The sequence below is a fragment of the Poecilia mexicana genome, unplaced genomic scaffold (genome assembly GCF_051168715.1).
Source record: "Poecilia mexicana isolate PSO_F unplaced genomic scaffold, ASM5116871v1 scaffold_11, whole genome shotgun sequence".
Lineage (NCBI taxonomy): Eukaryota > Metazoa > Chordata > Actinopteri > Cyprinodontiformes > Poeciliidae > Poecilia > Poecilia mexicana.
Genome location: NW_028263380.1, coordinates 22957665 through 22984748, shown reverse-complemented (window position 1 = coordinate 22984748; position 27084 = coordinate 22957665). Strand labels below are relative to the sequence as shown.

Here is a 27084-nt window from a genome sequence, read left to right as displayed (position 1 = left end):
CCAATTGAAATGGTTTCCAAAAGTAGAAAATATGATGGCTGAATTTGTTTGACGTTCTGGTGTCATTTAATTTATTTAAATGATTTAAATATTAAAGGGAATAATTATTCCTCTGAGAAAACCTAAAGATGTACCTATAGTTGATTAGGTATCAAACTGAATTAATGAGACAATTATAAGTAAAAAATGTAGCGTTTTAAGAGGTAATACCAAAATATAAAAATATATGCACATTGCAAAAGCTTAAATAATTTGCAACATATTTTCATCATGAATTTAAGTTTTTTATTCTACTTAGGGTTGTTTTGTACAGTTTTTTACATCATTAAAATAAATTATATCCAATATGTCTACACTTTCATGTTCAAAATTCACTTTATGTGAATTTTTGACATCAAGTGGTTCATATTGAAAGACTTCCATTGATTTCCCTCTGAAATATGTTGTATGTTACATCACCAATAATGTGTACATACAACCTATCATATATGTATAAAATTATTTCTGAGCACACTTTCAATCAGTGTGGAATAAAGTATAGATGAGGGACATGTCCTCATTTAAATATGCAAATAGATGAATATATATGTTCTGCACATGTGAGTCATCTGTCCACACACATTGGTGCGTGCCGTATTTGTATTCACATCCTAACGGCTCCTGCGGATGCCATCCAGGTGTTGTGGATGAGCCAGAGTCTGCACGCCAGTCATAAATTTGCCATGAGGCTCCACACATTTCCGAACTCAGTTCATTATTGATGCGTCTGAAGTTTTGCTCAGAAATAGCCGTGTGAGATTTTTGTGCTTATCCACACTTTGCACATGAGAGATTTGATGATGTTGCCATTGTTAAGGTTACCTTGAGAGGCTGCATGCTTCTGTGTGTGACAATATAAAATGGTCCCTTGGCACTACTTCCCTCTGATGCGTCTCTTTTAATTTTTATTTGTATCGATGCGTCATGCATCACATATCACCCCCTGTCATCATAGTAAAAGTTCCAATTTTGAGACTAATCATTAAGTGGAAAAACCTACAATCATGCTGTCAATAACGGCTTCATTTTTGAAGTAAACTTCGGTGGTGACTCATTGATTGTTTGTGTTTTTCTAGCACAGAAACTGTGCAGCAGCACGAACTTCAAAGGTTACTGCCACAAACATCTGAGACATAGCAATTTAACTGACGCCAAATTAAAATCCTAAACTCTCGGGGCAATATTGGCATGTGTGGAGGGTTGATCTGACTTCTGGCAGGGAGATGGTCCCTCCAAGGCAGCAATTTGTTCAGGAGCACCGATCCATAATCTGCAATCTTCATGCAATTTATTTAAATTTGTAATGCAGATTTTGTTTTCTGATGTAACACTGCTTTGTAGTGCACAAATAGTTTTAGCAACAATGCGAATAAACCTGCAGGGAAGAATGAATCAAAGCCTGTTTTCTGCGCACACGCAGCTCTCCTATTGACTTTTTAGACCCAAACAGACTCTGTGATTTGAGATCGTTTTTCTCCCACTAAAAAAAAGGTACACTAATTATTTGTGCTTTTTCTCAAACTTCTAGGTTCTCTCCTGTAAGGAAAGTAAAGGGAAAAAAATGAAAAAATCAGATTTTTAGCATTTTATGCAGATCGGTTGCCGCTCTGTGATTTGATTGTTGGAAATAATTGACGGTTTCATCTTTTCAATCAGGTCGAGCCATCCAGCATGTGAAGGAAAACATCTTCACCGCTGAGGGAGGAGTCAGGAGAGGAATCCCTAACGTCCTTGTGGTTCTGACTGATGGCCGATCCCAGGATGATGTCAATAAAGTTTCCAAAGAGATGCAGATGTCAGGTCAGAAACAATTTCTCTCATTTTAAAGGTTATATATGAAGCTAAAACTCTGGTTTGTTTGTTTTTATTTTGTTTTGAATGGGGTATTAGGAGCCTGTCAGTAACCTGCAGTCCAACACTTACTTTTAATATTGTATTCTTACACTTTTTTTTGTGTGCGAACACCTTTTCCAGGACTTATAACAACTTCCAACAAGCAAATATGGAACTGAGATTTTGTTTAGTAATCAGTATTTCTATTGTTTTCATTTTAGTACAATATTAAATCATTTCATCTACACTATCATGTCATGATCAGGAAATGTCTAGAAAATACCCTGCGGTAGAGTTTTTGGTATAATAGTTTTAATAATAGTTTTTTTTTTTATTATTATTATTTTTTTACCAGCATACCAGTTTAATAAATGTTTAATAAAAGGACAACTTGTATGAATCCCATACTGAAGTCAAAGCGTTTGTTTCTCTTCTCCACCCTCCTTGTAAAGGTTACATTGTGTTTGCGATCGGCTTCGCTGATGCCGACTATGGAGAGTTGGTGAGCATCGCCAGTAAACCGAGCGACAGGCACGTCTTCTTCGTGGACGACCTGGACGCCTTTCAGAGGATCGAAGAGAAGCTGGTGACCTTTGTGTGCGAGGCCGCTACCGCGAGTACGTTTTAGTTAGAGTGCAACTTCCTTTAGGTAAACAGCATGTGACATTTCTTCAATACTGTGCTGATAGTTTTTTGGGGGGTTTGTTTCTTCTTTGTTTTTGTCTTTAACAGCTTGTCCATCTATACCAATGAGTGGCAGCACAACCCCAGGTAAATGTTAAAGAATACCTCTTTACCCCAACACGTTACATGTGGAAATGTAACTGCTTACAATGTACTAAAAGACAAGTGAATGTAATTTCTTATTGTTTGTGCAAAAATAACGACTATTAAGAAACTAACTTAAATAGAGCTCTGTGTCCCCATTCCAAGGAAATCTTTTTTTTTTCAAATTATTATTTTTACATCTCAGCATGTGAAATTGGCTTGTCTGTGTTACAAAATAACCACTGAGGAATAATGCAGCTGAGTCATTGCATGAAGATATGGGAAAGAGTTGTTGAAGCTAGTTTTAGAAGTGAGGTGATGATCTCTTAGTGGGAGAGCGGTGTTGAGCAGAAGAAGAGCAGTAAGGATGTGATGTGTGTATTGAAAGGCTTTATGGAGAAATGTAGAGACAGAAAAGACTTGCACTGTTTTCTTAAATTTAGAGAACAAGGCACAGAGGGAAGAACTGGGTTACTGAATGAGTCAAATGTGGCAGAGAGGTTTAGAGAACGTCAACTGTGGCTCAGTGAGTGGAGTGGTTTCCTTGCAGTCTGAAAGTTATGGGTTTGTTTCTGGCCTAACACTTTCACAGTGTTGGAGCTGTGAAAGTGTTATTCCTAACAGTCTGCATATGAGTGATTGATGTGTGAGAGGTTTTGAGCATGAAGGGCATTAGTGTAAAGTGCTTTGAGTGATGGTGTGATCATAAAAGCCCTATATTATCTCAGTAGTTTACCATTTGCTTGTGCAGAGACAACAAAACAGTGGTGAAGTGTGTAGAAGAAGTCCCACAAGAGTTGAAGAGTTTGGTACTTCTTCTTGACAGACGGAGAGCAGACCTGGAACGGGTCTTGTTCAGGAATTTTGGAAAAATGGAGTTAGAGTTTATTAGTCAGATTGGTGTGGTGTCTACAATGATACAAACACTACTCCTCCACATCTAGAGGAGCCAGACGAGGTGGCTCGGGCATCTGGGTAGGATTCCTCTCTGGTCAGATGTTCTGGGCACGTTCCACCAGGAGGAGACCCAGAGGAAGACCCAGGATATCTGGGATATGCAATCAATTTTTTTCGAATGTCCTGGGAAAGCCTTGTGATTGTCCTGGAGGAGTCCCAGTGAAAGATAATGGAGGGATGGTCAGGCAGGAGTACTTATAGATTAGGAGGTTTACAGGCAACATTGTGATCTGCAGTGAGAATAGGTAGCTGGTGAAAAGACGTCTGGAATGGTAGAAGAATGCTGTAGATGGAACCAAGAAGTTATACATATGTAAACCACTGAGAGAAATGGGACAGTTAAGATGCAAGCTGAAAACTTGAAAGTGGACAAGTAGAGTAAATGAAGATAAATGTCAGGAATGATTTGTAACAGACAGCTGCCGAAGTGTGAAGGATCAGTGCTTAGCCCCTTCTTTTGTTTGCAGTAGTGACGGACGGGTTTACAGATGAAGTCAGGCAGGAATCCTTATAGATCACAATGTTTGGAGACAACTTCATGACTCTTTGCGAGAGTAGGGAGAAAATACAAAACTCTGGAGAGGTGGAGGTATGCTCTGGGGAGAAGAGAAATGATTAGAGTAAATAGAAGCAGGACAGGTTACGTTTAAATTAAGAGAGGTGAAACAGGACAGTGGCAAGGAGTAGAGAGGTGCTGAAGCTGGAGAAGTGGAAGTACTTGAAGAATGGATGGGAACAAATGTCTGGGATGATTTGTGACAGAAACTGCAAGAGTTAAAGAGAAGGTGTTCAAGATGAGCTGGAAATGAGAGGCTTTTTATTGGACTGGATCAAACAGATCAAGTAGAAATAGAAATGAGTTTAGCAATTAGAGGTAAATCTAAGATGGTTTGAACTTGTACAGATGAGAGATAAAAGGTTCACTGGACAAAAGGTGGTGAATACAGAGCTGCTAGGAAGGAGAGAGAGAAGAAGATCAAATCGGTTCATTTATGCTTTAGTGCAGGAGAATAAGCACTTAGTAAGAGAGAGAAGGACTTAGTAATTTATGAGATAGATGAGCAGATGATCTGCAGCAGACAGAAAAAAAGGTTAATACTTGGTTTATAACTGTATCTATCTTTTAAAGTGAGCTAAGCTGTCTGAGATAACTATTCTTGAATCTTCTTCGGTCCTCTGGCCTAATTTCCTTTGATGTTAACAAGATCTCATCCCCACCACCTGTCTGCAGGTTTCCGTATGATGGAGCTGTTTGGACTTGTTGAAAATAAGTACAACAGCATCTCTGGTGTTTCCATGGTACCTGGCACCTTCAATGCCTTTCCCTGTTTCCACCTGCACAGCAACGCTCTGATGGCACAGCCAACCAGGTATGACGACTCGATAAGCTGCACAGATAGGATGACGTATAACGTTCGTTGAAGTGAGAGGTGATGACCTTTAGGAATGCAAAGCACAACTTGGACGTTTTAGTCAACAGAACCTCAAGATAATGTCTCAGTTGCATCTGTTGTTCTGACTCACAGGTTTATCCATCCTGAGGGGCTTCCCTCCGACTACACCATCACCCTGCTGTTCAGAGTGCTGCCTGACACGCCGGAGGAGCCCTTTGCTATCTGGGAGATCCTCAATAAGAACAACGATCCGCTGACCGGAGTCATCCTGGACAGTACGTAGAACAAGTTTACGTTTAAATGCCATTCGCTTAATAGAAACGTTTCTGTTGATAGAAAATGTGATACAACCATGAGAGCCTTACCAGTCAGCACAAGAACTTTTTCATCCTAACAAGCGTCACACTTGTAGAAAGCTAACTGTTGCATAGCAACTCCTAGCACCAAGGTGGAGAGGTGGGAATTCAATTTAGATCTGTTATATTGACTTGAATGTCACAACAGTGAGAACCATGAGTACAACTGGTTCAATAACATCTGTGCAATTAAATAAGACAAACGATTTAAGTTGATACTATTACGCATGGAGGAGTCAATACAGAGAAAAATGTTAAACAAAATGAGACATTATTGTTTTATTATTTCAGCTTTAATTCAGTCCTGGCTGCATGTACATGTGGCCTATACCTCTCGTCAATTTTCTGAGTGAAAGCGACAGACAAAAAGCTTAACATTTTTCACAAATGCTTGAATATAACATAATAAACATACATTTTAATGCATGTGCTTTTTTGCATCCTATTTACACACGTTTGTGTATTTCCCTGCAGATGGAGGAAAAACTCTGACATTCTTCAACAACGACTACAGGGGAGATTTTCAGACTGTCACATTTGAAGGTCCAGAAATCAAAAAACTCTTCTTCGGAAGCTTTCACAAGGTCAGAATGCCATTATGCCTTTGTTTTTGTTTTTTTAATACCTGATTCCCTTTGCACTGACCGTCAGGATGTTCTGATGCATACAAAATGTAGCGTTTACATTTTTCACCTGCAGGGTAAGTCACCTACGAAAGCCTGACTTGGCAAAGAGAGTACAGACTACGATGCTGAGTCATAGTGAACATTTCTGCAAAAGCAAGAAGCAAACTGATGCTTCAGAACCAACAAAACATCCGCCTGCATTGAAGGACTAAATTTACTGCATGTATTTCAGAGAATACCAGAAAGAAACACGTGCCACATGTTAAGTACAAAATAAAGTGGCTTCAAACTGCTTGTTGGCCGTGACAGACAGACAGACAGACAGGTCCATCTCTAGGTAACTCATTAACCTGCTGTGACTGATTGGCTGACAGCTGTATCACCATCTTATTTCAGTTTTTTTTTGTTTTTTTGTTTTTTTTAGCCCAACTGTCTGGATTATCAGCTTATTGATTTGCACAGTTCAGCTTCGTTTTCTTGCCGTCTCTCGCTCCTGCCTTGTTCTATTTTTACCCCAGTTTTTTTTCTGAGCAGCGTTACAGTGGCTGGTGTCCCAACAGGCTGACTTCAGTTGAGTCACGCCCCGAGTCTGAACCTGCTCACCGTCGCATTGTGTTACCATCAGAGCGACTCGCTCACTGATCTGCAGTCACTTCTGTCTGCTTGCTGTCAGCAGAGCTTACCCTGCTTACCTTTTCACCTTTTGTTCTGCTCCGTCTGCGTGTGCATGTGTGGGTTCGCGCACGAGTCTGAGTGAGTCAGAGTTGATTTTATAATCCCGGAGGACCAGAACCTCCGCTGCCTTCCTGATAAGTCAAGCCGACATCTGTATTGGGTCGTGCGGTTAGGGATTAAAGTAGATAACTAATGTGATAATCAGTAAAATCGCTTGACGTGTCCTTTTAACCCACCTTGAAGGTTATATGGGCTCCTTCAGCTGTACTTTACCTGCCTTTTACTTAACAGTTTTATTTGCTGAAAAAGTGACATTTTGAGTGTGGAAATGTTCTTACACAAGCTGTATCCTCAGATAAGGTGGTAGTCCTTCACACTCCACAGTCTCAGTAGGATTTAACTCAAGTCTCAGAAACTTCTGCACTTCCTGCATGTGCAAACAAGCATGGATTTACTAGAGTCTACAAACACAGTCATGGGTACATAAGATGGAAGTGAGCAGGGTTGGAGTGCAGTTTTAAGTCATGCTATTCTTAGAGTTTTAGAACTGTGGCCAAGTTTGGAAAAAGTCTTTAAAGAAACACCAACCAGTTCCTGAACAAAAGAGAAAAATCACCTTTTTCCCCCACGTAGTAACTCTGAGTCAGTTTAATAAAAATAGCAGTAAGTCTTGGATGTAAGACACATTTTGTCAATTGTTTGGCAGCAGTGACCTTATAAAGCACAAAATAGCTCAGCACTCCTCCACAGAACGGCAGGAAAATGCTGCGTGGTTAGATTTCAAGCAGAAGCTTCATTTTATCACCGTCAATTGATATTGCACATATTACCAGCTGAAAGGTTGCTGGAAAAAAATGTTCAAACTTCTGCATCCTCAGCTTTTTTCATGTTGTATATTAGAGCTACAACTTTTTTCCTGCTGGATAGTGTTTGTCAAATGGGCCTGTTGGTTTGAGACGCTGAATATATGAGGTAGTATCTTTTTTTTTTTTTTTTCCAATTATTGCATTTCCTGCCCCTGTAGAAACCAAACGGTGTTGCCTAGTAACAGTTTCTTTTGGAGATAGTAAAGAGTAGCGTCAGATTTGAGAGGATAATAATTACCATCTTCCAGCCAATCAGAATCAGGAACAGTTTTTTGCCTGATTCTGATGACCCTTTAGTGCTGCAAAATAATAATATTGGTATTTTTACAGCACTTCTCTGCACTTCAGCTGAAAATGTCCTATTCTGACAGGTTGCATGAAAAATGACTGGCACAACTGAGGCAATTCAGCAAAATGGTTGTCTTTTCCCTGCCTTATGTAAAAAGTAGTGGAAAGGATACATTTATTTTAAAATAAAGAAAAAGCAAAATAAGGGACTACAGTTGTTCTGCTCCAAATTTCACTAAGAACTTCAAAGTCCCTTAAAGCTTCAGCTAAAATCAAAAGGTACTTTTCAGGTTTATGACCCAGCAGGATTCCCCAGCCTCTTCATAAACCTCTGTGTGACAAAGAAAGTGGTCCCTAATTGTGAGGCAGAAGAACATTTTTAAAGTGTTTTGACAAATAAAACTCTGACTGCAATGTGTGCATTTTGCTCCCAGTGTGAATAACCTTTAGCTTTAATTACCGCTCTGAGTCTTTGGCATATTCCTCAACCAGCTTTGCATATCTACAGATTAAAACTTTTTCTTATTCTTCTCTAAAAGTATATTTTTTTATTTAGATCTAAACTTTCACTGGGTCATTCTAAGACATGAATATACTTGTTGTAAACTATTCCTCTACAGCTCTGCTTGAAGGTGAACCTCCTTCCCAGTCTCAAGTCTTGCTGCTTCTAACAGCTTTTCTTTTGGACATGACTCATGTCTCTTTTACGTTGCTGATCTTGTAAATTGAGACCTTCCTTTTTATCGCATTACTACAGATGAGACCCCAATCTGTGTATTCATCACACACTCCCTCCCACTGTAACTCGTGAAAAACACATTAAGATACTAGAACTCCTTGAGTCTGTGCTTGAGATCGTGGCTTGTTCTGGCTCCAGACTGAGCAGTCCGTCTTTTTCCTGTGCTGAGTCTTGGCTTCAGATGTAAAGAATCTGGCTTCAGTCCCAGCCACTTTAAATGTAGCCGTCTTTCATGTATTTTAATTTCTCAGATGGAATGTTTTATAGTTTACAAATGTCTGCAAAATAATGCTAACTATGAACTGATATGGTGAGATTTTATAATAAAATTAAACACAAAGGAGATCATTTTTGATCATGATGCGAGTCATTTTAGGAACATGTGATCAAAATGATCAAAATAAAATAAATAATAACTAAGGATGATATGTTTAGGTTCCTGTTTTAAGAACCTAGACATGTCCTTATGTGTGTCTTACAGAGTTAGTCTCTGTTGGACAAAAAAGTCTCTCTGATCTGTATCAAAACTATTTTTTCCTCCAGCAATTTGTCACATTCAGGAATAACCCTAAAAAAGATTACTTCATGACAAAACACATTCAGTGTTTAACAATTCATAATTAACGCAGGTAATGTTAACCTATATAGATTTGCATATCTTGGCTTCTTCATCTGTATTTTTCATTTTAATCCCATTGTCTCTTAATCTTTGATTTCTTTTCCTGGAATCTGAACGTGAAGCTGTTATTGTGTGTTTGACACCAATTAAACAGAATCTCTCACCCCAGGTTGGCAGGGAGTCACATTTCTGAAACAGAGGCACTTCTCAGCTCCACACACAAACATCTGTTTGTGAGAACAATACCAGCATCTGTAGTTTAAAACAGAGATGTGTTAACATTGCACACAGTAAGCTATGACTGTCTGCATATGGTCAGCAAAGCTGAGTGATCCTCTTACATTTATTACATCTATAAAAGGTCAGGAGTCGCCCATATGATAATTTGGGCTAATATCTGATAACAATATTGCTAATAGCCAATATTTACCAATCACCAGACTCTGGGAGGAAAATGCAAGTATCAGGAGGAAGTAGAGGCTATAAAATTATCTAATTTTAAATAATATATCATTAGCACATCCAAACCACCTCTTGGTATCTGTCCATCTGTTTTCTCTATTTATTCAAATTGTTTTTAAATTTTTAGTATGTAAAATATTAAATCATTCATTTATGTAGGTAGAATTTGTTCATGCACTGATATTGTCTTGGATCCCAGATTTACATCCAGTCCAGGTTCTGGTAAATGCATTCAGTTTTATATACAAATAACTATTTCCTCCAAATTTGTAGCTTCTATTTCATTCTATGGGTGTTGTATGGTTGTTCCTGCATTATCTTCTGGAAAATTGTCCAAGAAACTGGATTCATTTGCAGCTGCACACAAGTAGAGGGCGCTCTTCTCCTGCTATTTAAACAGCTCCCCTTTCTCTTCGGCTCATCGGTTTTCCTAATGTTACATTTGATCAGCATCTTGTCTGTGGTGACTATGATTAATATTCATGGCATAAAGTTCAGATCCTATAGCAGTATATGTTAGGTGCTTCAAGGTTTCTTCTAAGACTTTATGAAGTTCTGTTTTATTTCTGTTTTATTGCAGCTGCACATTGCAATCAGCAAGACGAGTGCCAAAGTGTTCATCGACTGCAAAATGGTGGCAGAGAAGGTCATCAACGCAGCAGGAAACATCACCACAGACGGAGTGGAAGTTCTGGGCAGGATGGTTCGCTCCCGAGAGAACAAGGACAACTCTGCACCGGTAAAACGAGCGTTCACACACGGCGCACCACATGCAGCACTGCACCACTAGATTCCACTTTCTCTCGATCCAGATCAGATCATTATTGATTACCGAAGCAAACTTAAGTGTTGAGTTTTCAGACACTCCATGGTCTGATTTGACTCCCAGCAGGTCTAGGATGTTCAGTCCGTTTATTACATGCCCATCTGATTGACCAGGTCAAGAAGGCATCTTATGGGACATTTATTAATAATTTTGATAGCTCAAACTGAATTTCCTCTTTTGATCTCATGTGTTTAAAGACCTGATTTTAACTTTTTCCATATTTTTCTGTTAAAAACAATTTATTATATGGTTATGATTACTTCTTCTGTTTTTTGGTTGGCAATCAGGTTAAACTTCATTGCATTTCTGTTATGCCTGTCAGTAAAATGTATGTAAACTTTTACTTGAATTTTGCTGTGTTCAAACTTGTATCCTATGTTCATTTTTCTGCAGTTCCAGCTCCAGAACTTTGACATTATTTGCAGCACATCCTGGGCCAACAGAGACAAGTGCTGTGAGCTGCCTGGTCTGGTGAGGTCAAATTTTAAAGCTGTTTGAGATTTATCTTTTTTATATCCCTACTTTGTCAAAATTAGATACTACCAAGTCAGTTTCTTTTTACATCACCCATTATTTTTTATTTATTTCACTAAGAAACATTTTTTTCACATTTTCTAAAAGTTGCCTTCTGCTATGATGCAAAATGTTAGACATGATGCCCTTTATGTTTTCACTTAACTTCAGTGAAAATATGAAGTTAAGTGAACTTCATGTTTTCCCAGCTAATAGCTTATCAGAGAAAAGTCAAGACAGAGGTCAGTCATACCAAGTGTTGTAAGTGACATAAACCTTTAAACATCCAATGAGTTTGATTTTATTGAATGACTATAAAACTAGGCCAGAGAAAAGTTTCTATTGTAGCTCAGATGGAGGTTATTTCATAGATTTATACACTAGATTCCTCTTCCATCAGTTTATTAGCTTCATGTTTAATGTGAAACATTTTCTTTGCTTGCTTTTGTCATATTTAAACCCTTTTGTCATCACATTAAGTTTCTTTTTTCTTTGTCATTTGCATGGCATTATCATCATCCAGAGGAAGGAGGTTGACTGTCCGGCCTTACCCAAAGCCTGCACCTGCACACAGGACAGCAAAGGTCCAGCTGGTCCTCCCGGAGTGCCTGTGAGCAACTTATTATGTTTATCCTGATTATCTATTAGAAGTAATGCAACTTTGTCACTAAAAATAGATGGAGGAAAACCCTGCATGTGATTTCAGTATATAAGGCTTTTCAACAGCGCAGATTAAATGACGTTCACTTGGCAAACAGAGATCATATCATATATACTCATCCATCCAGTCAAACAAGCTTTAATTTGCTTTCGTTAATTTATTTCACTTGTTCTCTTTCAGCTATTTCTCAACTTTATTGTGGAGTCAATTTTTCCATTCCATTCAGACACATAAAGCATGTTTAAGTCCTAAATGTTGTTGATCTTGCATGTGTAATTACAGTGTTTTTGGTTTCTAACAGGGCGGTCCTGGAATCAGAGGGGCCAGAGGTGATCGTGGAGAGCCGGGTCCAGTGGTAAGTTGTATTGCTTGACTCTTTCTAAAGCCACTGCTGTGTGGAAACGGTGATAAAATCTGTATCATTCTGGATGAAACTTAAAACCAGGTGTAATTTTGGAAAAAAAAAAAATACAGACCTTATTGATTAAGTTGTAGTTTCTACTGAGTTGTGCTGGTTGTTTGTGAGCTGAAAAAATGTTGTTTAGTGAATTGGGTTTAATTTCATTTGCACAGGTAAGTCTGGTAAAGAACGCTCCTGATCTTTGGTTTCACACTCTCCATTATGACACGTTGAAAGCAATAAACCATGGATGAATGGGTTTTTCAGTCACCCTTATTTATTTTTTAGTCCAGAAGTAGACATTTAAATACATTGGAGGAAAACAAGGCCTGCATTTTGGGATAAACTGAATATATCAAAACTATTTTTCTAATTTTGAGATTTGTGAAAGATTTTATTTCCAAGAGCTCAATGTTTCCATTTTGTTTTAATTTTTCTTTGTCCTTCAAGCTTATCATTTATTCTGTGATTTTGGAAGAATATTTTGTAGCTGGCTGTTATTGAATGCACCATTTCTAAAGAATAACCCAATTTGGTTAAAAAGTGAAACAAAAAATACATTTTTATTTTTATCAGGTGGCTGTGTATGTAATGTGTCTGAATGTTTGATGCATAGAGAGTTACACCTGATTTTCTCTTGGTTTGTTGACCTGGTAGTGGCTAAAGGACCAATTAACACAGATTCAACTTTTTTCTTTCTTTTTTTAAGATTGTAAGGTTAATTCTATGTTATTGGTGATATTAACCATTCCTAATTCAAATTGGTGATTTTCATTCTTGTACCCACATAATGTGAGTTGTGGTGTAAATACCTTAATATTCAGTTTTGAAGTATAAGGGATTAATTATGAAAGATTAATTATTTGTGCCTTTATGGGCAGGATACTGAGTTCTGGTCATGTATTTTTGATGTGCTTATGGCCTAAAATAATTAACTAGAAAGCTATTTCTAAGGTCCAGTTCAGTTCCCTTTGTGACGAGTTTTAGCAGGAAACATCACAGCTTAGTAGTTTAATAATAGACAAATAATTTGAGAAGTGCTCCTTCTGCAAACTCAACAAATGAAAATAAGATGCAAGAGGTTCCTAAAACATGCAACTTTTAATGGATGGTTTTATATAATCCAGTTGCCTGTAATATTTAATCTCATTACATGATTCTGTGTTTACCTCAAGGTTTTAATTCTAACAGTAAATCCAGGCAATGATAGCTGCATACTGGTTTACAATTGGTGGAAAAAACAAAACAGCAATAAATCTATTAGCAAACGACCCATGACACCCACTAAAGTAGCACAAACAGCATGTTAGCAGGTGTAAAATGAACTAAAACAGTCAACCACATCCATCACATGTTATGACTGTAGAAATATGTATAATAATAGACATAACTGTCAGATGAACAGAGCTGATTCACAGGTTTTTTTTTTTACTTTAGCTCTATATGGTGATAATTACATTATTACTGCTGCAGATGTTTTAGGAAGTGTTAGCAGGACAGTAGCTTGACATACGCTTCATACAAAGACCCTAACAAGTACACTACAGATGAACATGTCTGCTTAAAACAGGAAATTACAAATTAGCTGTTAATTTATTATCTATAGCCTTGTAAAATACACTTGTAACATCAATTTTATGTTGAAATCTCATCAAAACAGATGGGTTTTTTTTTCTTGATGAATCAAACATGTGGGAATCTGGGGGAAAAGCTTTATTTTTGTTAAAAATTTCCTTATTTATTTAATGACTACACATAGATTATACAACTTGGATAAAGAAAGGAAAATAAAATCCCTTCTACATTTACAATTTTAGAATGTGGTTTATTTAATGTGTCCATGTTGAAACTTTACAGTTCATTCTTAAATTTGTCAAAATATTAAATTTACTACAATGACAAAGCTTTGCAAAGCAAATGGCACTACCTCAAAGTAGATAATTTAAAAGCTACCACCTGAATTTATTTTCCTATTACTATTTTCCAGTAAAGGTTGATTTTTTTTTTCTTTGTCACACACTGACAAAATTCACCATAACAATAATATGTATATGATTTCCATGCATCTGTGAGTTTAACAATAAAGGAAAATAGTTAAGAACTCATAACTTATATCAGTCTGTTAAAAATACTCTACAGATCATAGTAAATCAAAACATCATCTGCTGTCATTTGGTTACATCGTGCCTCTGCAGAAACCTTAGAAAGAAACTTTAAGCAATGAGCTGTGACTCAAAAATCCTAAACATCATTAAAAAAAAATAAGGTGGTGGTTACTTTCGCTGGTTTGAAACTTTATTTTTCACAAATCCAGTTCTTGTAATTGTTATTGTAATTATTGTTGTATGCTTGTTTCCATTTCCCTTCATAATCGCAGTATACTGCATATGACTGGTAATTGTTTGGCCATCCTGTTCCCCAAAACCTGTGGGGAAAAATGAAACTGTATTAAACATGACTCATTTACTGCCAGAAATCAATATATTTTTCCTTTTTATGTCTAATTATTATTCTTTTTTTTTTTGCATGCACTGGGTCAGCTGGGGGATGATCAGTTTTATTTGATCTACAGGAGCTCATTCTGCACATTCTTGTATACATTCAGTATTCTTCTCAGTGTCTTTATCTTGGCTGTCCTCCTTAATTATTTTCTGGACGTGTTTATGCTTTTAAAAGTCTTAAAGGTTTTCAGACATTAAACATTTCAGCTGCTGTGACTGGTAGTGAAGGATATTTTAGTGACTTTAATGATTTTAACTACCTTATAAAACAGTGTTTCATGTGATCTTTAACTTCTTCCTGTTTTGTTTTGTTTTCTTTTCTTCTGAGTTGTTTCCTGCCTTTGCTTCCTGCATTATCTGGTAGTTGTTACTAACATGATCTTCAATTTGCTCAGGATACAGATATTTTTTCCCCCTGGGTTTATTATTGCCAGATTCTGGTATTTATTTATTTCTCTTTATTTCAGTCTTTACTCACGTTTGCTTAATTATTGATTTGTCCTGGTTTGGTTTTGTCTGCCTTTGGTCTTCCTGTCGACTCTGCTTGTATTTTGCTTCTTTTCCACTAAGTTTCTAGTTTCTGCAATCTGCTCAATAATTACTTCACCTCTCCTCCTTCATCATTAATCCATATAGTTTATCTCAATTAGTGTCAGTGTGTTTTTTTTAGAGAAAACATGTTTTTTGGAGGAAAGTTTGGTTTTGGATTTCCTCTTCCATTTTATCCCAAACTCTAAACGTCGTCGCTTCAAATCTGTTATGTAGATCATAGCAGATATGAACAAACTGACTTAATTGGAAAGTATAAATCAACTGAAATGACTTTGCTTTCTTTTGTCTTCTTAAAAGTTAGCAATAGTTTGTGGAAGGCATTGTACCATTTCCACAGAGAGAATCCAAGTAGCTGCTCATTCAAATATTTTTTTTTGTTTTGACTTTTGTCACATTTAAAGTGGCATTACATAGAAATGTTTATATTAGAGGTGTGCCGATCGATCGGCCGCCAATCATAATCATTTATTTTGATGCAGCCTGCGTTTAACTTTGAATGAATGTTTCCTTTTTTACTTGACATAATTTGATATAGGCAGATTTATTAGACTCATGTATAATTTATGATTCTGAGAGCCTTACTGTTAAATATTATTTTACTGATTGCAGGTTTTTGCAGTTTTCCTTTTGACTGAATAGCTGCTGTATTGTGCATGTTTTATGCCAATATTTGGTGCATTTATTGTCAGATCATTTTTTTAAATTTTGTCAGATCACATAGTAGCATTTATACCTAAAGCAAAATATTAAAGTCAATCCAGGTGATCGGCAGAGATCAGCTTCATTGGTGATCGGTATCGGAATCAGCAGCAGAAAACCTGATCGGAGGATCCCTAGTTTATATGTATTTTAAATCATCACTGAGCCAACAAATATGCTTTTGGGGTCCAAATGTAAAACTAAACAATTCAAATATGTATATGTATAAAAAAGACTATTTAGCTGTGGAGCACCAGTGGGTAACCTTGACACCACTGTGACACTAACAAATGAGTTCAATGTAATGTGGATCACCTTTCAAGAATTTCTTACACATAAATCATTTTTAAGATTAAACTCACGATTGTGTCAGTGGTGATCCATCCACCCATTTCCAGTCATACGTCCTTTGCACACTTATCCACTCGCCTTGAAGACCAATCCAAGATTCTCCATTTTTATTAAACTGTTTTATAAATTCCTATTTGAGGAAAAATAAGACACGTTTTCTTTAAAATGTCATAGATAGGTTGATGTAATACAATAAAAAAAATTGTGCTCTTATACAAAGTGAATCTAACATAACAGCACTTTATTTCACAATAGTAAAAATCCATGTTCTTATAACTCATTTAAACTAAAGCAAAAACGTCATTGTTATTTAAATTTAGATTTCTTTCAAATTATTTTAGATGGTCAGGTTTTAATAAACATTTTTCTTTAGTGGGTGCAACTTATTAGACCATTTTCTGTACAAACTGCATCATCTAATGAAAAAAAAGACCTAATTTTAATACTTTTCAATGTGGGGATGATGCATTGTTCAGAAACAGTGCTAAATATATACCCATGATATTTGAGAAGTGTAACACAGGAATAAGAATGGTCTGATCTTCCCAAAGAGGCCAAATCCAGTCCTCCAGAGCTGCTATCCTGTAACTTTTATGCATTCTCAGATAAACCTGAATATGAATAGCTCAATACTAGACCTCTGCAGAGCTGAATGACATGCTGTGAGGAAGCCCATCCATTTGATTTAGGCATGTTTAAGAAGGATGCATCTAAAGTTTGTTAATGGTGGCTCATGAGAACTGCAGCTGGACACTCCTGATCTAAAGGCTTAATGTTCCTCATTCTGCCTAATTCGTGTAACCTTTCATTCTTGTTGCATCAGGGGAGAGTCTGTTTGTGGAACTAGATGACAGAAATAGACAGTCCGGTTTTACTTCTCAGAACTCAGAAGTAGCTAATTCTTCTAACCCATCTACAAAAACTAGCCACAAGTTAGATTTGCATAAAAAAAAACAAGTTAGACCAAGAATGACAGACGAAAATATGAAGAAAAAACAGTAAGTAGATAGTTTTTTTACTTACTTTTTTCACTTCTAAAGAAAAAATATATGTTTGATGTAGCTTGAATCTTACAAAGTGATGATTCAAGTTTGAATCATCACTTTGTAAGATAAAGAATATTTCCACAAAGAAAGGTTCACCCTAACTCATCTTATGGAGAGACATGGAGAGCAGAGAGTCCAGAGACATTTCCATGAATCAGAATTGGTGGTTTATCGAGGTAAACTCAGGTTCACTTGGACAGTTCAGTACTTCAAAGATTGTTCAGCTCCTATCTGGGTCTAACAATGTCTCTGAAACAATCAATGTTCTGAAAAAGTTAAGCATGGTGGTGCATGTACACCCTCTGCTGTTTTTCTCCTCACCAATGTTACATATTAATTTCACCAGAAATCTTTCTGAAACATGGACTGATTCCTCTTAAGTTTGTTCATTATAAAATCTGAAGATGATAAATTAATGGTAATTAACATGCCTCTTCCCCCTTTTGAACACATCTCCTCGTCTTAAATCGTGTCTATAGTGTGAAGAGCAAAGCTTACTCTCCAGACTAATTCAGGTTCTCTGTACGCTTAAAATCACAAATCATCTAGATCATGCTGTCTGTAAATTCTGGATGGCAGAAAATTATCATCTATATCTCTGCCTTCTGGAATAAAACTTTTTTTCTTAAATAATTTAGAACAAAGATTTATAACCGCTGTATTTTTGCACAGAGATTAACAAAAACAATATATCCAAAGATATCCAACAAATAAGATCTGTATCATTTAATGTAATGAGACTGAAAAGATAAAATATTTTCTTCATTCTTTAATAATTTGGCTGCAGAGATAATCGTTGTTTTTTTTTCTGTTGTTTTGTGACCAGCCTTCTTTGTGTCGTACCAATGAAATGTGTTATCTTATTACATCTTCACCTGTTGAATTATGTTTCATTAGGACTTTAATTGTTCAAAGCATTCAGAAAAACGGCTCACGTAATATTAGATAAGAACCAAGAAGGTAAATTCATATGAAAGATCACACAGATATGAACAGACTCACCTGTTCAGCTTTACTGTTTATGATCACCAGATCACCTCCTTTTTGCTGACAGTATGTCCTGCTATCAGACCAAGTTTTTGTCTCCTCGCCTTTAAAGTAACAGCTGCTTCCAAATCTGGTCCATCCATCTGGGCACCGCTTTCCTTTATACAAGGTCAGAGTCTTAGTAAGCGTTATGTTAAGTTCATCAGTCAACATTTGCTAAATCATATATTCCAACAACATTGATTTTCTTTTTCTTTAGATTATTCCTAACAAGTTTCTTTTTTTCAGTGTTTTGTATTCTGATTAGCAAAACAAATTACATTTTGAAAAATGCAAACCATGATTCTGGGTGTGTAATACATATTTTTATTTCCTGTTTTTCCACGTTTTTTCTTACCTTTAATCATATTGTTCAATCTGTTTACTTGATCACTCAGTTGACTGTGATTTTTGCTGAGTATTTCGTAGCTGTTCTGTAGCTGACTGTAGTTGGCTGCCATTTCTGAAGAACAACATGGTTAATAAGTGAAGCAAAAAGCAGTTTAACAATTGTGAATATACTGGTTAAATATGAAATAAGCCCTTGTTTGGCTTGTAACTCTAGCTTGTAATTGTCTCCTATGTCTGAAAAGTAACATTTGTTAATTGATTAACAGAAAACAAAACAAAACAAAAAAGAAAACATTTAATAGGTAATTATTTATTAGGTGTTTATGTATGAAATGTCTCTTACCTGAAAGATTGCTATGGCTATTCTTCAGTTTGATGATTTCCAGAGCAACTAAAGGATGAATGAAACAAAACTATTAAATCAGCAGTTTCAAAGTGGCTTATGAATATTATCATGAATTTTACCATACTTATTCCCAGCTGATCAGGTAAATTTACAGTTTTTAATGATGTGTCAAGCAAGATTTTCAAAATAAATATTTTTCTTACTAATACAGTGAATGAGGAAGTTTCTGTCATAATGATGATTTCAGCAATTCAATGCAATGAACTGTCCGCTCTCCCTAAGGGCTTATTCAGGAGGAGGAAGTTGGTGTGTTTGTGTGTTTCCTTTGTGAGTTTGGGTTCTGTTGGCTCTGTCTGCCTACACACCTGAGGATAATCACCTCATAGGAGACTAAGGAATTTAAGAAACTCCAGGACCGTCACTAGTTGACCAGAACTCTAGCCCTCCTGCCAACCTCTTGTGACTTTATGAAAAACCTTGATTTTCAACTTCAAGTGATCTCAAGTTCTCTCCACTTCCAAGCATCTCAAGATCCGTCTGTGGAACAAGTTGCTCACTTGTTTCCTCCATCTCTGATGCCCTCAGATACTTATCCAGATCCGCTTTGGATCCTCAGACTCGCCAGCATTCCCAGAACTCACCTCTGGAACATCTCATTGCTCCTCACGCCACACCAGAACCTGACTTTTCCCTTCAACACCTACCTTCAGCTTCAAACCACAGTTAGCCGCCAGTCTTACCAGCCACTGTTGCATTTTTACTTTTTGAACGCAGAATAACTTACCTCTCTGCTGTTCAGAAAATCCAGAACCTGATCTGTCCAGAATGGCTTCAGTCTTAACTAAACCTGCTTTCACCAGGCTCCTTGGTTTGATTGTGCAAGTGGGTCAGGAAATTACCAACCACCATTGCTGCAAAGTTAGTGACTCGATGCAGGTGGTTGGTTTCCTTAGATGAAAAACGTTTTACTAATTTACATAGTAAACTGAAACTCACTACATTGTTCTATAACTAGAATCAAATTTGAATGCATGGAATTGACTTTGAGTCTGTCTATATATGATTGAGCTCAATGTCATTTTGATGTAACTGGATTTCCTTATCAGTAAAGTGCCTTGGAATAACTTTTGTGAATCTGTGCTTTATAAATAAGCTGAAGTGAATTGAATTAAGCTCAACCTATTTATTTGTTTTTCAAAGAACCGGTTCAAAATTTATCAACCAATGAAAACAAGTTATGTTGCAAAATCTATAGTCTAAGTGAGGTAAATCTTTTAATGCCTTGTTTCTGTTTCTATCCACTTTAAATGTTCTTTTCTTTCACTTGGCCTGGTGAAATTCACTGCAGACAACATATTAAAGACCCACACAGTGGTTTAACTACAAAATGCTTTCTGCCTCAGTCTGACTCCAAATAACTTGTTTCAAAATCATTTGTTCAGTGCAGTAAATTTGATGAGCAGTTCAACTTTATACAAGTTCAATTTTGTTGCATTGGTTAATTTTATGCTAATGAAACACTGAATATTTTATTGTATATTTATACTGCTTATCATGAGGATTTCAAAAGTGATTTTTAGCTTTCAGCAGTGCTTTTATTCAAAACTTCTAAAGAAAATAACTTTTTCGGAAGCAGAAATTTTATAAGTACTCAACAATCTAAAATTAAACAGACTAAAGATTCGATAAAATTACACCTAAACCATTACTTTATTTTATTTTAGTTTTTTAATATAAAACCTAGGTTATATAAGTAAAACCCGAGCTTTTAATGGAAATACATTTAAGTGTGGTAAAGATGCTGGTGAAAGTGAAGTCTGGTCACTCTTTGGTGAGCCTCACCACATGCTGCACTTAAAACTGCTGATGATCTTGAATGTGGTTCAGTCAAAGCAAATTTACAGAACTTCTTTTGAGTCTGAAGATAATCATGACTTTGCTGTGCTCTTTGTGCATTTTACCCACTGCTTTTCCTGACTGTCCGATGCCTGTGGTCACTGCTACAAGTGACTCATCTGCTCTGCATGTTTCCACTGAATCTGTAGAAATTTCAGATTGGACGTTTCTGTATCTCTAGCATTAATTTCACCCATTGAAAATAAGAAAAACAATATTCTGCAGAGAACTAAGCGGATACTAGTGTCTGTTCACGAGGGGCTTGATGTTTGCACTACAGTATATTGGTTCTCTAAACTGCTCTAAATTACTTCTCTGCCAGCCTGGTTCGCATTGTATGCTTGAAGACCTTACATAGAATTTGGACATTATTACAGATTGTTAATTTTATAGAAGAGTCTTAATACAGTATTGAGGGCAAGTAATGGTTCCTCAAATTTCGGAAACCTAGTAAATGATGCCAAACATGGAACTTTAGGTACAATGTATGCTATTTATTTTCCTCAGTCAGCTAAAAATCACCTCTGAGTTTTATTCTAACAGTAAATTAAATCAGTGATAACTGAATATTTGTTTTCTACTGGTGGAAAAATAAAAAGCAATAAATCTATAAATTGCCAACAATAACCACTGGAACAACACAAACAGCCTTTTAGCAGGTGCTAAACATGGTGTTAATTAAAAACAGTCAATTTTAAAGCTTTTATCGCTGAAAACAAACAAACTCACAAGTGAACAACGTTACGCTGTAAAAATGTCTGTCGTGATCTATAGCTCTCAGATCAACAGAGCGCTTCTTGATGAAAATTGTAATATAAATACTTTATACATATGTTAATCTGGAATGTGATGAGAATACATTTAGAATATCAGTTTTGATGTTAGTTTTTCTTACAGTACATGGTCAGACTGATGATCCCAGCTAATACCGATATGTACAGCACCATTCTGCTCAGTGTTGTAAATCTAGTAGACACTTTGTCGGCTGCAGGTTGATTTTCAATCTGTTTTCCTACAGAACCAAAGTTAAGAGAGAACAATTAACTTTAGTTGAACACACAAACTCAAAATGACTCAAATGAGCTGCTGTCCTGTTTGTCTCATTATCTTTACTTACCTCCTCCCAACTGAGGATCATCCATCATGTCATTTACAAAATTATAGATATGAACCTTCTCCTCCACCCACTCTGCTGCTTCTTCTTGCTTTGCTCTGCTGTATCTGACTCTTTGGATTAAATCTGGAGTGGACTTAATATCTGAGAACATCCTGACAAAATAAAACAGCTGAAGAAGACGCTGAACTTTGCTCTCCACTTAGTGAACAGGCTTTACTCAGAAACATTGTTTCTAGTAGTGCGGTTAGAGCCACCATTTCCTGTCCAGCCTTCTTTCTGATTTTAGCAAGAAAAAAAAGAACTTTGATGTAGAAGCATTTAAAGAAACAGGCGTCATTGGAGTCTTTTATTTTATTACAAGTAAACATTGCAAATAACTAAAATAGAAAAAATCTTATTTGGTATTTTTACTTTTATGATCACATTACTAAAATACTTATTCCTTCATTACCATATTGTTTTTTCTTACACACAGTAAAAAAAAAGAAGTTGTTGATGGAAGTTTTTTTTCTTTTGAGCAGCAGTGTTTGCAGGAAGGGCGGCTTAACCCTTCATGCAAAGAGATCAACAAGTACACCACAAATTAGCATATCTATTTCAAACATTAACACTTAGGCTGGTAAACTGTTCTCTATGCGCTTATAAGGAAACAGAAGTAACATTTTTGTTATGTTTGAATCAGTCTCATCAAACAAATGGGCTTTTGTTTTGTTGAGTTTTATGTTTGACTAATAAAGCTGATTGATTCTCAGTAATCATAGGAATAGTTGATTTAATGATTTTATAAAAGCTTGTGTATGATAACCAGTCCTAATGTGCCAACTGCTATTTAGTCATTAGTAGACAGGGAGTCTGGAAAATGATTAATATTCCTGTTCTGTTTTCTTTTACAGAAAAGTGTTCTGTCAAAACTGGAGTTATTCATTGCTTGCTGAATCAAACAGAAATCATAATAGCTGGAGAATGTTTCTAGATTATTTATTTTTTGTTATTTGTATTTTGTACTTCTTAAATGTTCCAAGTATCTGTCCAACAGTATCTTCTGTCATATCTGTCCCTCCTTCCCAAACAGTCACCGCAGACAAACGGTGCCCATAGTCGTAGGAAGCGGGGGGGACGCGGGGGACATGTCCCCCCCCAATATTGGAGAGAGCCACATTCGTCCCCCCCCCCAATAATTTCACTGCAGTTGGAAAGAATTTTAAAATCTTCCACTCGCGTGCTTTTATTTTGAAGGCGCATAACAGCGCATTCAGCAGAGCGCTTCCTGCCCCTCCCCCCTCTGAACGGCTCAGAGTAAAGGCAGGAGCAGACGGAGTCAGAAACTCCGTTTGAAGGAGGTAAATGATCTGTCAGGAATGTTGCCATGAATATCACTCGTTTATAACATCTTGTTGTCAGTTTACTCTCATATATAGAACTAAATCTTTTTGGTTTAGCTGTTTAAATTCTGGAATAGTCACATGTCCAAAATTTTACCACTAACTTTAACAGTTAGCTAGTCTAGTCACAATGATTTAGACTGAAACAGCAGCAAAATGAGCCTTTTTATTATTTAAACTGAGCAACACCTGATCATACTCAACCACTTAACATGTGTTTATATATTATATTATATTATATTATATTATATTATATTATATTATATTATATATTTAGGAGAACATCAGTGCTAGAATGATGCTGAAGAAAGGTGAAGAAGCTCTGGTGAGGTCTTCATTTAGTTTATTGAAATATGTATTAACTGTTTTTAATTTTTAAATAAACTAAACTATTTTATTATGAGAGGAGCAGGTCAGGGAAGACATAGGAGAGCCAGTTGGCGTTTCAGGGTGTGAAGATATAAAAATTATAGCCAGTTTGCTCTCCCTTTCCAAACATGTTAAAAGTTGCAAAAACAGCCGTTAGAGTCTGGTTCAGGTTTAGCAAGTCACGTGGCAGGTGCTAAGTCATTGCATATAAATATCCTCCTCCCAGTATTGTGCATGTTCTGATGATCAGCTTATGTTTTGTATATTCACAAATTTATTGTGTCTGTTATTCTCCTAAGTTTGCTGAATCTTGGTTGCATGCTATCAAGTTTGCCTCTATTTTTGTCCATGCAAAAATAGGACATGAGGCCCGTTGTGTTTGAAGACCCAGAAAAAACCGGATGCTCTTGCACATTGCTGTTGATTTTCTGGTGATGCAAAATTTTGGCAGCAAACCAGCTTCATGTCCAACTATATTACCTTGTTGCAGTATAAAATGTAGGCTTATGCTAACTAATTAATTACAAAGCATGTGGCATTTTATGTGCATTTTGACTAAAATACATCTTGCATTGGTGTGTTTCACTTTTCTTACAGCATATGGTCAGGATGATGATGGCAACTGACACTGCAATCCATGGCAGCATTTTGCAGAGTTTTACTCTTCTGGAGGAACTTTTCCTCACAGCTGGTTGTCTTTGTGTCTGTTGGCCTGCAGAGGAAAAATGAGGGAGGAAATTAGCATTGAAATTGATCAGGGAGTAAAACGAACTTTATGTTCTTATAATTGTGTATCTGGTTTAAATAACATGTTTAAATATATAATGTAGTATTAGGTCTTAAATTTCTTCTTAAGGCTCATTTTGACCAACGGTCGTTTAGGGCATAAACGACCCTAAACGTAAGCTAATGTCTAGATTAGCTCTGTGGGCTAATCGAGGCCTCGCCACAGCTAAGAGCATCACTTTATTTATTATTTCCACCAGGAAAAAGAAATCAGCAAAGAGGTTTCCTCTGAAAACCTTGAGCTTTTCAGAGGAAGTGTATTGAAGCAATAGATGCTATAAAATTTTCTGATAGACAACTCTGCTGACTTAGGACTTAATATGTGAATCATCTTGGATTGAATATTCCTCCATAATTCCTTTAGATTCTGGGATATTAATTTTCAAATGAATGCAAAATTATCTTTTGTCTGAAGGGAGATCTTTGCACCAGTGAGTAACAATCAAATTATTTTTCTCTTTAGTCCAGTTAAGATTCCTCTGAACTTGTTTGTGATTCAGGCTTAGACAACGATCATGACAGTTGTAGACCTTTTACAACTACATTCCTCTATATGTGATGCCTCTTAAAGCTTTATGAATCACCCTCAAACTATTCGGCTTTGTTTCCCAATCCTCTCCAGGCTGTTACCCTTGTTGCTTCTGCACCTCGTTCCTCTACAGTTTGTCCTTCCTCTGAAATGTCCGTCTATATTCCTGGCTAGTGCTGTGTGAACAGGCGGCTTCTTTAACATTTACTGTTTGAGGTGCTTTCTGCTTATGAAGGGAGGAGGTGACAGTCTGCTGGACAGCCATCAAGTCAGTACTGGTCTCCATAAATTTGTTTGCCATAACATGATTTTTTTTTATTGAAAATAAAATTTCTATCAGTCTTGTGTTTCCATTAGCATAAACTAATTCAGAGAATTAACAGAATGCTTGATATGTGTTGTTCTGTGTGTAGTGAATCTAGACAATCTAAGCTTTACCTTTTGAGTTAAATTACCAAATCAAATGATGTTCTTTTGATAGCATATTAATACTTTTTGTGATGCACCTCTGCAAAGGCAATTTACTAGCTCTATGTGGACTATGAGGCTCTGTGGGCTAATCTAGACCTCAACACTGCTAAGGGCAATGATCACTTGATGCACATAATCTGGATTTGACACAATAACACATTTAGATGTTTATCCTAAAACAAACATGGAGAAGAAGAGACGGTACGTGCTTAAATCTGTTTTAGTGCTTAAAAATAACCAACATTCAGGACCTCACTCAAAGAAGCCAAAGAAACGTCTCATGATGTCCTAAAGTTTACTTACCTTCTTCCTGTGGCTGAGAAACGGAGTAGTAATCATCAACGTCTTCTGCAGACTGGTAGATATTTACCTCGTTCTCCTCCCAATCTGCTCTGTTCTCTTGCTCATTTCTGGTATATCTCACCTTCTGGGACAGCTGTACTTTGGCGTAAATATCGGAGGACATTTTGATACAGCAAAGTGCTGAACTTGATTCCTCTGTATTTTGTGAAGTTCAAATCTATATTTGTATATCATCCAGCATCAAAATCTGGCTGTCAGAACTAGTACTTCTACTGCTAATTTTGACCATCCTGTCATCTGGTTTCAGAAGAAAGAAATGAGGAAGTGGCTTTGCTTAAAGACACACACACATTTAGACCAGAAGGTTATTTGCATTTGAAGCCCATACCATGAATTTGTGTTTATCATTATATTTTTGTAAAACAGATAACCTAGCCCAAAAAGACTTTCTTTTTAGGAATAGGGTTTTCTTTTTTGTATTTCATTGATGGTGTGTTGAGGAATGTTTGAACTCTTCACACACCACACAAACACATGCACAGCAGATTAGCATTTTTTTTCCACAGGAAATGTTTGACTGTAAGTTCTGTTTTTTTTTTTCTAACAAAGAAACCGAAAGTGTTTCCCTCTGAGCTCTCATTGTTGAGAAACATGGCTTTTGTGGTTTGTGGTGTTCATTGTAATCATCATTCAGATACCTTCAGTTTTAATTATTGAAATTTATATTAATTTATAGTCTTAAAAGCCACTTTGTACACATCGGCTGCTCAGTCATAGAGCAGGTTGTGTTCAATGCTGCAAGTTATAGAAGAACGACTGCACCTCTATTATGTTAATGTTTGAACTGTTTGCTAGTCATTCTAATGTGATGTTGTACAAGGAGGAGCTGAAGTGCTGCTCACTGTCTCAGATCTATGAACATTCATATCTGTTAAGATTTTTGCCTGGTTGTTAAATAAATAATGTTGTGGTCCCAGCAGAACATTCGGTTCTTCTGATATCTGCATTCATTTCAGGTGTGTAGCCTTGTTTATTTCATCCAATACAAACGTTTTTTAATATTGTTTTTTCTCTGAAGTTCAGTTTCTATAAACTTTAGCTTCTTGTTCAGAGTTGAACTTATAGGCAATCAGACATTAGTTTGGTATTTTTCTACAGTTTTAAAAATAACATTTGGCTTAAAAATAATAAAACAAAATTCACATTTGAATCTGATTCAGATTTAGCTGTTGACAGATTAAATCATTTGATATTTACATTTTGTACGTTTTGTAAGTTACTAAACAGACCTTCTACTTTTAGCTAATTTAAGCCTTTATGTAATTTTGCAGTATGAA

At 36.4% G+C, this 27084-nt stretch overlaps 2 protein-coding genes across 6 annotated transcripts in view; one reads left to right on the top strand and one right to left on the bottom strand.

Annotated features, from left to right (window-relative positions):
* Positions 1-27084, top strand: part of col14a1b (collagen, type XIV, alpha 1b) — a 146795-nt gene that overhangs the window by 100678 nt on the left and 19033 nt on the right. For both annotated transcript variants that reach the window (XM_088010427.1, XM_088010428.1), the window contains exons 28-37: positions 1696-1839; positions 2325-2489; positions 2605-2643; positions 4829-4967; positions 5124-5266; positions 5822-5931; positions 10203-10361; positions 10842-10919; positions 11485-11571; positions 11924-11977. In XM_088010427.1, coding sequence (XP_087866553.1) covers positions 1696-1839; positions 2325-2489; positions 2605-2643; positions 4829-4967; positions 5124-5266; positions 5822-5931; positions 10203-10361; positions 10842-10919; positions 11485-11571; positions 11924-11977 — 1118 coding nt within the window. The remainder of the gene's footprint in view (positions 1-1695; positions 1840-2324; positions 2490-2604; positions 2644-4828; positions 4968-5123; positions 5267-5821; positions 5932-10202; positions 10362-10841; positions 10920-11484; positions 11572-11923; positions 11978-27084) is intronic.
* LOC106920356 (CD209 antigen-like protein C) lies at positions 13105-26701 on the bottom strand. Of its 4 annotated transcripts, none has more exons than XM_088010421.1 (7): positions 25748-26701; positions 24254-24370; positions 18892-18939; positions 18556-18651; positions 18174-18316; positions 16137-16255; positions 13105-14447 (listed from the first exon to the last, which is right to left on the bottom strand). In XM_088010421.1, the coding sequence occupies exons 1-7, from the start codon at positions 25908-25910 to the stop codon at positions 14318-14320; spliced, it is 816 nt and encodes a 271-aa protein (XP_087866547.1). In that variant the 5' UTR covers positions 25911-26701; the 3' UTR covers positions 13105-14317. The 4 variants fall into 4 exon arrangements, with proteins under 4 accessions (XP_087866547.1, XP_014846797.2, XP_087866548.1 ...); XM_014991311.2 differs by having other exon boundaries at positions 18556-18660; positions 25748-26699; XM_088010422.1 differs by lacking the exons at positions 24254-24370; positions 25748-26701 and adding exons at positions 21686-21802; positions 21908-23450.